This window comes from Mus pahari, chromosome 17 (assembly GCF_900095145.1).
Source record: "Mus pahari chromosome 17, PAHARI_EIJ_v1.1, whole genome shotgun sequence".
NCBI classification, from domain to species: Eukaryota; Metazoa; Chordata; class Mammalia; order Rodentia; family Muridae; genus Mus; species Mus pahari.
The window spans coordinates 11,117,011-11,130,208 of record NC_034606.1 but is presented as its reverse complement, the minus strand read 5'-3'; the positions used below and the strand labels follow the sequence as shown (position 1 = coordinate 11,130,208).

The 13,198-nt window shown below is 35.2% G+C and overlaps 1 protein-coding gene across 1 annotated transcript in view; it reads right to left on the bottom strand.

The window, feature by feature from the left end:
- Positions 1-13,198, bottom strand: part of Pkhd1l1 (PKHD1 like 1) — a 144,720-nt gene that overhangs the window by 39,051 nt on the left and 92,471 nt on the right. The window contains exons 51-58 of the mRNA XM_029548042.1: positions 10,947-11,098; positions 8,714-8,873; positions 7,563-7,734; positions 6,510-6,598; positions 5,866-6,014; positions 4,017-4,146; positions 2,492-2,610; positions 1,606-1,735 (exon numbers count right to left, since the gene is read on the bottom strand). Of these exons, the coding sequence (XP_029403902.1) occupies positions 1,606-1,735; positions 2,492-2,610; positions 4,017-4,146; positions 5,866-6,014; positions 6,510-6,598; positions 7,563-7,734; positions 8,714-8,873; positions 10,947-11,098 (1,101 nt within the window). The remainder of the gene's footprint in view (positions 1-1,605; positions 1,736-2,491; positions 2,611-4,016; positions 4,147-5,865; positions 6,015-6,509; positions 6,599-7,562; positions 7,735-8,713; positions 8,874-10,946; positions 11,099-13,198) is intronic.

Here is a 13,198-nt window from a genome sequence, read left to right as displayed (position 1 = left end):
CATCAGTGGGAATAGAGGTTCCATGGTCTTCCAAACTCCATATGACCTAGCACAAGGCAAGGCCTGGGCCAAGTAGTGGGAGTGGGTGGGTAGGGGGACAGAGGTGGGGGGAGGGGTATGGGAAACTTTCGGGATAGCATTTGAAATGTAAATAAAGAAAATAATGAAAAAATAAATAAATAAAAGCAGCTATAGTGTACTCGTATAAATATAATAAATTAAACTTAAAAAAAAGAAAAAAAAAAGTCAACCTAAAATTAAGATATTATTTGATTTAGATCATACTTAATACATCCAAGATATATCATCTCTTTAAAATAAAAGATTATTAAAATTAGAAATTAAGAGGGTTATTGCTTTTCTCTACCCTCCAAACAGTTTTATACGTTTGTAAAAATCTGTGAAGCACAATGTGAAAAAAAAAGTCCGAAATTGGTTTTCCTGAGATTAACTTAATTCAGTCAATATGCCTATTTCCAATTGTTTTGCTGAAAACAACATAATTTTTTTTCCTTGTGGCTGAAAAACTTTAAACATATAATACACTATATTTTTATTATTCATTATTCTGTTGATGAACACAAAGGCTTGGTTAAGGGCTTAATTCTTATGAATAGTGAATATCTCAAGATAGTATGGGAGGAACAAATTCAAAGTACATTGTATACATGTATGAAGACATCCTTATATATCACTGTATCATGTACAATGAATACATGCTAATGAAAATTAAACATGGTAGGAACAGATCGCGCTTAAGATTGTTTTAAATAACAGCTACTGTTTAATACTCTTTGAAAGTGGTTTGCAATTATATCAAGTTATACATGAAAACATTATTGCAATGCAACTTGAAATGTTAGTTTTAATTTTAATCAGTGAGGAAACACAGAGTTATTTAAAGAATGTTGCCCTACGTTCTGAGTTGAATTTTCAAGGAATAGATAGTACTTTTTTTTCCCAAGCTCCTAGACCTGGCATGGCTCTACATTCAAAAGCATGTTGCATATGTACCAGAATTCTATATAAATAAATTGTTGTGTATCAGATACAATTTATATCTTTTTTTATGGTATGCTTAGGGGTGTTTTGTTTGCATGTATGTCTTATCACCACACGCATGTCTCTGTGCATTCAGAGGCCAGAAGAGGCTGTTAAGTCCACTGAAACTGGAGCTATAGGTGGTTATGAGTCACTGTGTGGATGTTGGGAATCACAACCCAGACTTCTGGAAGAAGTGACCTCAATTGCTGAGCTATCTTTCCAACCTCTGGATAAAAGTTTTTAAAATTCCATGATAGATCAAGAATTACTTAGAAGCTTAGAAAAGAAAAAGGCAGGGATTTGCTCTATAGAACGCTATATAAATGGTCTTTGTTGAATATCTGCTGAATGAGTGAATGAATAGATGAAGAATACATATAGTAAACGATATTGGACAGCAAGACATACACAGTAGGATCCACTGGTATCAAAGCTAACTATTCTTGAAAAATATTTGTGAAGTTTAATCAAAGAATTATAATTACAGGGTACATAATTAAAATATGACCATTCCCAGACACTTTAATTATATATCCGTTTGGTTAAAGAGCAGCCACTTACCAAGGTGAGTGTAGGAAAGGCTATCATTGAGGATGAGAATTTTGTGCCCGTGCAGGATTTTAACAATCTTTCTGATCTCTGTCTGACGTAGATCATAGCTTGTGGTGGTTATTACAACATCTTCTCCCTTCTTAGGAAAATTCAAGTGCCAAGTGCAACAGGAATTTTTAAAGCAGATTTATGGTTCTTAGCAACAATCAATAAACAATTCTAAATATATATCTTAGTAGCAATCAGAAACTACCTGAAGTAATAAACTATACATTTATATCTCTAACAATAAATATGCCTTGATGTTAAGAATTTTAGAGTATGACGTTCATTCATGTACCATGACATATACATACAAGCCCATATCCACAAACACATGTATGCTATGTCTTCTACTCTCAATGACCTCCACACAGAAACACATACACAATGAATCAACAAAACGTAAAAAAAGTCAAAAGTATGAAGTGACTATTTGTATTCTATTTTCTCATTTAGCGCAGGCATTACTTAATGTCATTGTGGTTTTTTTCTCTAAGTTTTAAACATTTAACATCAAAGATAACAAGTGATGAGGTAACCAAGAGAAAAGTAAAATATACTTAACATAATTTTACTCTTTTTTGCAAGAATTTAAAATCTACAAATATTTAGAACCCACAATTTTCATATTTTTTCTTTTATTTCTATGGTACCCATATGCTCTTTATATAGTTTGAAGAACTTTGGACATCACAATTTTTAACTAACTGTTATCAGGTCATCCCTTGCAAGCTGACTGTAAGATATACATTTTTTATACTGTTAATTATAGGAAGTAAACAGAAAACAGGGGAGAAACTGTTTCAAGTAAACTGATGGTATATTCATGTTATAACGAATTTTTGTTTTCTACCTGCCAGTCCACAGCATCCACCAGAGATAAGATTTTGGAGCCTGCTTCTGCAGTTTCTAACAGTTTAGTTTTATAAACTGAACGTGGAAGTCCATGCAGGTCCAGCTCACCAAACACTCCTGAAGGAGAGAATAATTCTTACTTATCATAGAGTCCTGAGTTAGGGGCTAGTGTAGAATGGGACTATCTACTGATGTATTTCAGAAAGCTATTATACATTGGAGAATGAATTGAGGGTGATTGTGCAAAAGTGTTGGCAGTTTGACCTAGTTTTAGGAATCTAGACCATAGTAAATCTAGCATATAAGGTAATGTAAATCAGGAGGCTTACCACAACATTATTTTGGAAATAATAATAAAAAATGGAATTAATGCAGATGCACATAATGATTAACTATATTTCAATTGTATTAATAGTGGGGAGCAGTATCCTAAATCAAGGAGAGCTTTGCTTGTTGACACTGATTGATCTGGATCATATATCCATAATATGTTAGTAAAAAACCAAAAGCTTCTAAGAACAAATGACATATGCATTTTAACCATGTTTTAATACAATGATAACACAATAGATATTAGAAAAGAAACAGTATGTGTAAGACAAATAGATTAAACTGAAAACATAGAAAGTTGTCACATAGTACTAGTTTTCCTTAAGGTATGAGCTGGAAAAATATGTTTTCAATAGTATTTTTCCTTGATGTTTGTAATATTTGTAATAATGCCATTTAAAAAAAACAGAAAAACAAATATCTTTAAGACTAAGTTTGCCTGCATCTGTACCACTCTTATGAGTCTCCTAAATGAATATGCAAATTAATTTTATTAATATGAGTATTAATAAAAGCAGCTGTTAATTCTGGTCAAATTAAACTCTTTTAAGACCTTTGCCTTCCAGATTTAAATAGGACTGTGCACAATACACTGATGCCTCGGGGAAATTAAGCTCAGAGGCAGTAAGTGGGTAACTGACTGTAGAGCCAACTGAGCCCCAGACTGCTTATGAATACTGAAAATGGAATTATGTTAGGAAAAGAGTGTGTTAGAGGGAAGGCATAATATATGAAAGAGTATTATTGCTCTTTTAAATCAAGGAAAGATTAGGGAGAAACGATACTGATATGTAGAGCTTTACTAAATTTAGTTTTAGAATACCTTTCAGCTCGATTTGCAATACACACATCCATATCGGCTACTAAATTGTAATGTGACATTATTTAATGTTTTAAAATTATCCTCCTGTGTTTAGTATAAAGAAATGACTATAAAAGATTGTGATGCCCAGTACTTGGGAGGCAGAGGCAGGCAGATTTCTGAGTTTGAGGCCAGCCTGGTCTACACAGTGAGATCCAGGACAGCCAGGACTACACAGAGAAACCCTGTCTCGAAAAAACCAAAACCAACCAACCAAACAAACAAACAAACAAAAAAGATTGTGATGCCATACAATCGTGAGTTAAGTCCTGTGTATTTTGAAATAGACTAAGAAGAAAAGATCTGAGACATTTAGCATGCTAACACATACCTAAGACCTTTGCCCCCTGATTTGGTCCGTCTGGAAAAGCCCATTCTGGGGTAGAATGATTTCCTCGAAGAACAATCTGTAATTCTCCTTTAAAGGGGTTATCTTCCCAGCCACCGATTAATCTCCCTCCCTACAGTGAGACAGAAAACTGTTAGTACTTAAACAAACGGAGTAGAGAAACCTTATCCATAAAAGAAAGTTAAGACGTTCCTGGAAGTCTCTGTAAGTAAATTGGAGGCATTTTGTTCTTATAAGTGGAACTGACTTTAACCTATTGGCCTTAGGATAGATAGTCTGAATGATTTTTTTTTCAAGGTCAAATTCAGTATCTATTTACTGTTAGAATCAGACCAAGAACTAAGATCTTCTAAGACCTAAGCTTTGTTTGAACATACTGTACTGTATTTGTATACAATAGGTCATACACAAAATATGCTCCTAGCTTTTCTATCTCAGCCATACCAGTTATGGCTATCACTGCTAATAATGATGGCTGCTATCAAATGCTTGCTGACTAATGTAGACCCAATGTAAGACCTTATCTGTACTAATTATAAACTGTCCTTTATACTAAACCCATGGGTTGATATTTTTAGTTTTATTGCACAGGTGAGGAAACTGCTACTGAAATGAAAGGTGTTGGACAATATATCCAACATTACCCAACCACTAAACAGTGGAAGATTCACACTAGCTTTATTTTACCACAAACCCTTAAACCTGTCCAAAATCTGGAAAGCATCAAAATTAGTCCCTGTACTTTATATGTTCATAAAGAAAGGCTAATTAATTTTAAACAGAATTTTATTAATTTTTTGAGAATTCATATGGTGTACTTGGATTCTATTCACCTTCCACTCCTCCCCCAACTCCCATCCCAGATCCACTCCTGCCTCCCCACAGTTCCTAACTTTATGTTTTTAGTTTTCTTTTCCAAATTTGCAAATAACCCACACAGACCAATTTGTGTTGGCCATATATTCATGCTTATGGGGCCATCTACTGGAGCATGTTAACCTGCCCAAGAATCCATGTCTGGGGAGCTCAAAAGCCCCAGAGGAGAACCCAGTATTATTATGCTGCTAATGGACATAGAATCAAGCTGCTGTGTGCATTTATATATCTCTACCCATAGATCATGACTGCAGCTTTCAGATCTCGCCAGAGAAGTTTATTTGTGCAATAAATGCTCTCTTCAAACAATCCCTAGTAGCTTTTTTTGTTCAGCCACTCTTTTCTTGTAAACAGTAGTAAGAAGGTAAAACAATTAAACTGATCAAGCTGTTACAAGCTCAAGACCACCTGAGGTTTATAGAAGAATGGGGGTGATTGTCCTAACAATGGAAATATTCCCTTGGTAACTCTTGATTTCATAATCCCATCGATGTCCATTCATTTTTATGAAATGCTGTCTTTTTTTAAATATTTTTTTTTTTACTTTTCTCCCCAGAACACCTAAGAATTTGGTATTTGTTGTTGTGAATGCATAATTAATAATTAATCTTTATATAATAATGTATATTTATTTATATGATAACAATACGAATATCTTAAGTATTACTAAAATAGCAGCAACCACACAAAAAGAGTAGACTGTGAATTATCCAAGTAAGGAAGATGAAGCCACAATTTAAAAAGAGCACAAAAACATTAGATGTGTGTGATGCTTACATTTTCTGGGCTATGGCAGTGTGTGTGTGTGTGTGTGTGTGTGTGTGTGTGTGTGTATGTGTGTATGTGTATGCATGTCTACACACTGACTAAATGTTTTTCTTGTTACCAGTCCCACAAATTTTCATGTCATAAATGAATAGGATTAATGATATAAATTAGAAGACCTCATTCTTACCTGTATTGATATGTAGGTTGCATTTAAAACAACTCTTCTGTAAGTGGGGCCTGCCACTCCTATCTCAGATTTATCTTCCATTTCTAGAACTCCCCAAATAATGAGTCTTTCCATTGGGGGTATATCCACATCAGCTACAATCCATGTTCCTTAAAAAACAAACAAACAAACAAAAAAAAACAATAAGAACCAGCACACTGACGCTTGTGGCAGAATACTGACAAGCCTAAGAGCCAGTCTTGTCTATGAAGTTCATGAATTCTTTCCACATAATGATTCGTATAGCTCACAGAAAGCATGCTATTGTGGTTTTGTTGCTGTTATTAGTGTTCTGTTATTATGTTTCTGAAATTGGCCTTGAACTCCTGTGCTAAAGCAACACCCTTTTCTTGGTCTTCTGAGCCAAAATGAAAACAGGCACATGCCACACACCCAGCTAATGTTATCATTAATAGATTTCAATATCCAGAAAACCAGAAGATTGATCCATACCCAGACACAATAACAAAGCCCATGCCTTTATACCTACTTGCTTTTCTCCAATGTGGGATACTTAAAGATGGAGTCATAACTACTGCTACATCTGCTCCACTGCATCATTGATATTACCTAAATGCTAACATTTTACTTATTTATGTGTTTACCTTCAGGAATAACCACATTTGCTCCTGGGCGAGGTACAGTATAATTGTTCTCTGGCGATGATTGCCAAAATGACTCATTGGACCATAAACTGGGAAAAAAGTAATACTTCTATTAATAATCACCTCCGTATTTAATGAGTATTTCCTTAAGGCACAGCATTATATTAGATGTCTTAGGAATGGTAGAATATGAAATTAATATTAAATAATCTTACTAACTAGCCAAGTTAATATGTACAATTAGTAGTATAAAACATATACAAACTATGTAATTTTTCTATTGAGCAAAATAATTTTAAAAATTTGAACACATTTCTTCTCACCAAATCCTTATTTTGATACTTGACAGTTTAAACCAATTTAATTTAATTTGAGATTTGTCAATTATTCTGTTTTCTTATAAGATCTGACTATAAAAAATTTTAAATCAGTGCATCCTTTATCCATTTGTGGGTCTCTAGCAAATATTGCTATCTCACAAAGTACATGCTGAGGACATATTTGGGGAGATTCTGTGAACAGAAGAGTAGAGAACATAATGTCTTACTTGCCCAGGATTCAGTGAAGTTATGCCCTGGACAGCAGCAGGGTAGGAGTTTGGGGTAATGCAAAATGAAGACTGCATTAAATGGAAATAAACATGAAGAGACCACTGGAAAGAGAAGGCCTTACCCTTTATGTAATTATGCTTTCTAGAAAACACTTGCTAATGAAAATTTTCCTAAGGGATGTAATTACAAGCTTTATATCTTCTTGCTGGAAATGTCTAGTAATGAAATATAAGAGAGCCATTCACATACACTAATTAAAAAGTGATGATTCAAATGGTTAAAAAATAAAGAGCCATAAAAACTGATGAGATAGAAGGGAAACATTTTAGCTGAAAGAATTAAAATCTGTGATCAACTTTCCACAATCATGAGACTGTTAGCAACTTTTACATATAAGTTGTATGAGCTTTACTTTTTCCCTGGGGAGTGGATTATAAATTTAGAGAAATATGAGTGTGGATGTATCTTGTAAACCAAAATCCAGTGAAGAAAGTCTATGTACGTGTAAGTGGCTGGTCGTTTCCTGGGAATTGGTTTTCTTGATGGTGGATGAACTGGAAAACAGTCTTGGAGAACACAGCAGTAAGCTTGGAAATTAATGATCACGTCCTTCCCATCAGGGTCTAGGGTCCCAGAGATGGGCTGGCTCTGAGGAAGGTCGCTTCTCCCTGACACTAGAGCAAAATCAATATTGTTTTCAGTTAGTAGGTTAACATGGTGACTGAAGTACTCAACTGTATACAAAATCATAGCATTTTGGAAATACTGTTTACACAGAAATGAAAGTAGGCATCGAGAAACTTCACCAAGATAGATAGTATATTGAGATGAAGTATTAAGGAGAATGAAAAGTAAACACTAACAAACACTAACACCTTAAGGGTTTAGAGAGGTAGCTGAGCAATTAAGAGCATGGGTTACTCTTCCAGAGGACCTGATTTTATTCCCAGCATCCATGTGACAGTTCACAACTGTCTATAACTCCTTTTCTTTTCTTTTTCTTTCTTTCTTTCTTTCTTTCTTTCTTTCTTTCTTTCTTTCTTTCTTTCTTTCTTTCTTTCTTTCTTTCTTTTTTCTTTTTTTGGTTTTCCAAGACAGGGTTTCTCTGTGTAGCCCTGGCTGTCCTGGAACTCACTCTGTAGAGCAGGCTGGTCTCCAACTCAGAAATCCGCCTGCCTCTCTATCCCAAGTGCTGGGATTAAAGGCATGCGCCACCACGCCCGGCCTATAACTCGTTTTCTACATGGTACAATACACATATACAAACAAAACATAAAATAAACATACACACATGCATGAAAAATAAGAATAGCTTAAGTTTTAGTTTAAATTTATTTTTAAATAATTTTATTTTCTAAAAATAATTTTTAAAATGAGTGGAATGTATACCATTTGTCATTTTCTTCATCTCTAATACTGTAAAATAAAGTAATCAGGACCTTACATGATTACATTAGCATTATCTTAAAAAAAACAAGTTTTCTAAATTAAATGACTTTTATAGAATTAATTTTATGTCTAGTACTTTTACTTAACAAATATATATCAAGTTCTGATAACACAGGCTACAGTATATCACATATTTCTACTGAGAAATCGTTCTCCTTAGGTAAATTATTAGGAAAAAGATCACTTTGTGTAATAAATACATACCCAAGTAATAGAGAGTACTGGTATTTGCTTCGAGATGCCAATCACCATTCTTACTAGAATTCCAGTTCAATGGGTTTGAGGAGCCATTCCTCATATCAACAACATTAAACATATCAGGATTTTGAGTGAAGTTATGTGATATAATTACATAGTCTTCTTCCTAAAATATTTGCAGAAAAGTGTGGCTTGATTTATGCAAAAATATGCTTCTTGTTATGACTTACTTTTAATCTTGTGTTATTAGCTGATGCAGAGTGTTACAACCAAAGTTTGGCTCCAGTTTACCCTTCAATTGGTTTTTAAGTTCTGTTTCACATTTTGCAGTCTACGTCAACAATGCTAGCTCTATCAAAGTAAAGAATCTCTCTCCTTATGGATACAGAAAATGTGGTACATTTCTACAATGGAGTACTACTCAGCTAGTAAAAACAATGAATTTATGAAATTCTTGGGCAAATGGATGGATCTGGAGGATATCATCCTTAGTGAGGTAACCCAGTCACAAAAGAAGTCACTAGATATGCACTCACTGATAAGCGGATATTAGCCTAGAAACTTAGACACCAAGATACATTTTGCAAAACACAAGAAAACCAAGAAGGCTGACCATCCTGTGGATACTTCATTCCTCCTTAGAATAGGGAACAAAATACCCATGAAAGGATATAGGTACAGAGACAAAATTTAGAGCTAAGATGAAAGGATGGACTATCCAGAGACTACCCCACCCGGGAATCCATCCCATCATCAGCCACCTAACCCAGATACTAATGCACATGCCAGCAAGATCCTGCTGAAGGGACCCTGATATAGCGGCCTCTTGTGAGGCTATGCCAGTGCCTGGCAAACACTGAAGTGGATGCTCACAGCCAGCTATTGGATGGAACACAGGGCCCCCAATGGAGGAGCTAGAGAAAGTACCCAAGGTGTTGNAGGGGGCTGCAACCCTGTAGGTGCAACATCAATATGAACTAACCAGTACCCTCTGAGCTCATGTCTCTAGCTGCATATGTAGCTGAAGATGGCCTAATCGGCCATCATTGGGAAGAGAGGCCCCTTGGTCTTGCAAAGTTTATATGACCCAGCACAGGGGAATGCCAGAGCCAAGTAGTAGGAGTGGGTGTGTAGGATAGCAGGGGTGGGGGTGGGGTACAGGGAACTTTCGGAATAGCATTTGACATGTAAATAAAGAAAATAAAAAAAATCTTCTACCAAAAAAAAAAAAAAGAATTTCTCTCCTTTCTCTTTCTCATTCTTCTTTTCTCTCTTCATACACACACACACACACACACACACACACACACACACACACACACACACACGTTGTGTAGGTTCTTCACTCACATGTGCATATTAATATGTAAGTATCATGCATGTGTAAATGTTTTTAAGGTATCTTCTCTGTGGTATCTTAAGTATTTAGAATAGTGCTAGACAGGGTTTCTGGGCCACACACATATGCGGTATCAGTAGAAGACTGTTGAAGGGAACACCTCATCAAGATGCTGACTGTAATTACTGGACACTGGGGAACTGAGGTTAGAGTATGGAATTTCTACAAACTTTTCTTTCCAAAGATAATACATATTTGCAAATATGTAAATAGAGAGATATAAAATATCATATGCTGTTCTATATTTAATTCATGATAAAAATAAACACATCATACTTGGGACTCAATAAATTAACACTATTGCCATGGTAATAAGGACAAAAACAAACAGAATAGTAACATGGCAAAGAATTGCTTCCTTCTTACATTTTGAGTGAGTGGGTCATACAGGGTACACCATAGGCCTTTAAAAAGATGGATTTGTGAAGTGAAAGTATTCTAGCTAATAACTTAAGGAAATGGCTTAATGGCTAAGAGTGCTTGGTTTGGAATCACAATTACCTGAATTTAAATTCCAAGGCCCCATGAAAAAGCCAGGCATGACCCAAACACCTTTAACTCCATTGTATAACAAGGATATCTGAGGTTTTCTCCCTTCAGCTGAGCCCCAGGCTGAATGAGATAACCTGACCCAAGGAGATAAGGTGGAAACGGAAAAAGACACAGATGTTCACAACTGTATGTATACACATATGTACATATACCACACATACACAAACTCACAGACATGGACACAGACATAGACACACACACACACACGCACCCTCAGAAAAGAAAGGGATGGGTTTGTGAGGATGACAGTGTAGGCTGCCATTTTGTTTTCTGTAGCTCTTTCTTTACCTTAAATCCATAGAATGTGGAAGTGTATGATATGTTGGTTAAATGCTCCACACCTTTAAAATACCAGTTAATGTGATTTGCATTTGGAATCAGAGCCATCCACCCTGACATATGGGTCAGTCGTTTCTTCTGAAAGGGAACAATGCTAGTGCCTGTAGGAAAACAGAAGATCAGCAGCAACCATAAGCTCCACCTTCAAGCAATGCCTCTGTTTTTGAACAAATGAAAATACAAACATTGCCTCAGTCTGTGGAATTTTGTTTTACTTTATTTTACTTTGGTTTTTCGAGATAGGGTTTCCCTGTATAGTTCTGGCTCTCTTGGAACTCACACTGTAGAACAGTCTGATGTTGAACTCAAAGATCTGCCTCCATCTGTCTCTCAAGTGCTGGTATTAAACACGTGAGCCATCACACTTAGTTTGTCCATGGAATTTCTAGGAAAGGATTCTATTATGTTTAAAATGCCTTTAACTAAAAGCTCTTACTCTTTAATATTATATCTAACTGTGGTATAAAATGTCGACTATAGTATTCAAATGGATACAGTTGTACTTTAATATGATACTCTCTGATTATTTGACTTATACTGTCCTTTCATTTTGTAGTTATTTATGTTTTGTAATCATTTAAAATTTTGGTGTTTATTTAAAGGAAAATGAAAACATTCATAAAACACCAGCTTCAATTTTCTTTCTTTCTTTCTTTCTTTCTTTCTTTCTTTCTTTCTTTCTTTCTTTCTTTCTTTCTTTCTTTCTTTACTTTTTAGGGGAGAAATGTAAGAATGCCTTTAATCAAATCTAAAATAACGGTATCATCATAATAAATGGTAAGGGTGGCACTGAATACTTGTCTCCCCTGAAGATCTTACATTCACATTGCTGTCTCGCTACCCTCTGCCTCTGGTTGTTCTGGGTCAGAGAAGAAGTAAGATGAAAGCAAATCCATTCCTGTAACTATCTCCCCAGAGGGGCAAATGGAGTCTGGGTGGTCTTGTGAATTTGGGTGATCTTGTGTCACCTTAATGAAGACAACAGTTTCTATGAGTCAGCCTACTTGGCATAGCACTTTCTGACTCTGGCTTCCTTCACCTTTCTTCAATTCCTCCTTTCAGGACCAGCTCGGTCACAGATTTTTAAGTGTCAGATCAAGGCGATATTTGCTACTTTATACTTCATATAGAAATAAACATGGTGGCCTGGGTTGGAGGACAGAAGTTTAGTTTAAATTACTTGAATAATTTGACACTTCTTGCATATTTTCCAAACCCTTTATAATTCAAAAGGCAAAAGTCACTTCACTGAGAGGGAAGTAACAATGGCCATTGCAAAGCCACCACACCTGTGTGATCCACCATCTAGAAAGGGCACTATGAAGTTAGGTGGTAGATTGAATCATGCTCAGTCTATATGTGGGCCCAGGAGTGGGATACGGGTACTTATCCAGTTTCAAAGTGCACAGTTAAATAGATGTAAAGATAGATCTGTTTGAAATAAGAGAAAAATCTGGAATTTTTACCAAGAACATCTTGAGAGACTCTGATGGAAAAAGGGTAATAAAATTCCAATATGTCACTCTGGGTTACATTATCTAGACAGAGGTACTTTTTACCAGTTATCATACTGCTGGCATATTTATATGCTATAAAATTACAAAACAATAAGCTACTATTGAAATACCACATATTTGTTTTAAATTATCAGTCATCTTTTCAGTATAGTTAAGTGGAAGTAGAGGATTTGAAAATACTGATGACATATTGAAGTACCATCTTGAAATTATTTGTAATGTGCTTAAAAATGCTAAATATAATACCAGGGAAAGACAGGAAAGTGCGCTTTATTTTGATGAGGAAGTCCCTTTCTGTTGTCCTAATTACTTATTACATTTTTGGATTTGACATTCACAGATACAGACTTATTTATCAGGAAGCTGAATCATTTGGCCTTGACCAGAGAATATATGCAATAACATTTGTAGATGTTATAAAGATTTTGCCTAGAAAATCCTTGATTCACCCAAGGTCTCACACATTTTCAGAATCTTCAGTTTATCATAACAGTCTGTGGTATGTTGATGCATTAGACAGGTATTTACTTTATACAGATAGGACATAACTTAACGATGGTTCAACTTAAGGAGGTTTGGAGTTTACGTTGGTACGTGATAAAAGTAACAGTAATCACCATCCAATTAGTTACATCAGATTTTTTTTTATTAGATACTTTCTTTATTTACATTTCAAATGCTATC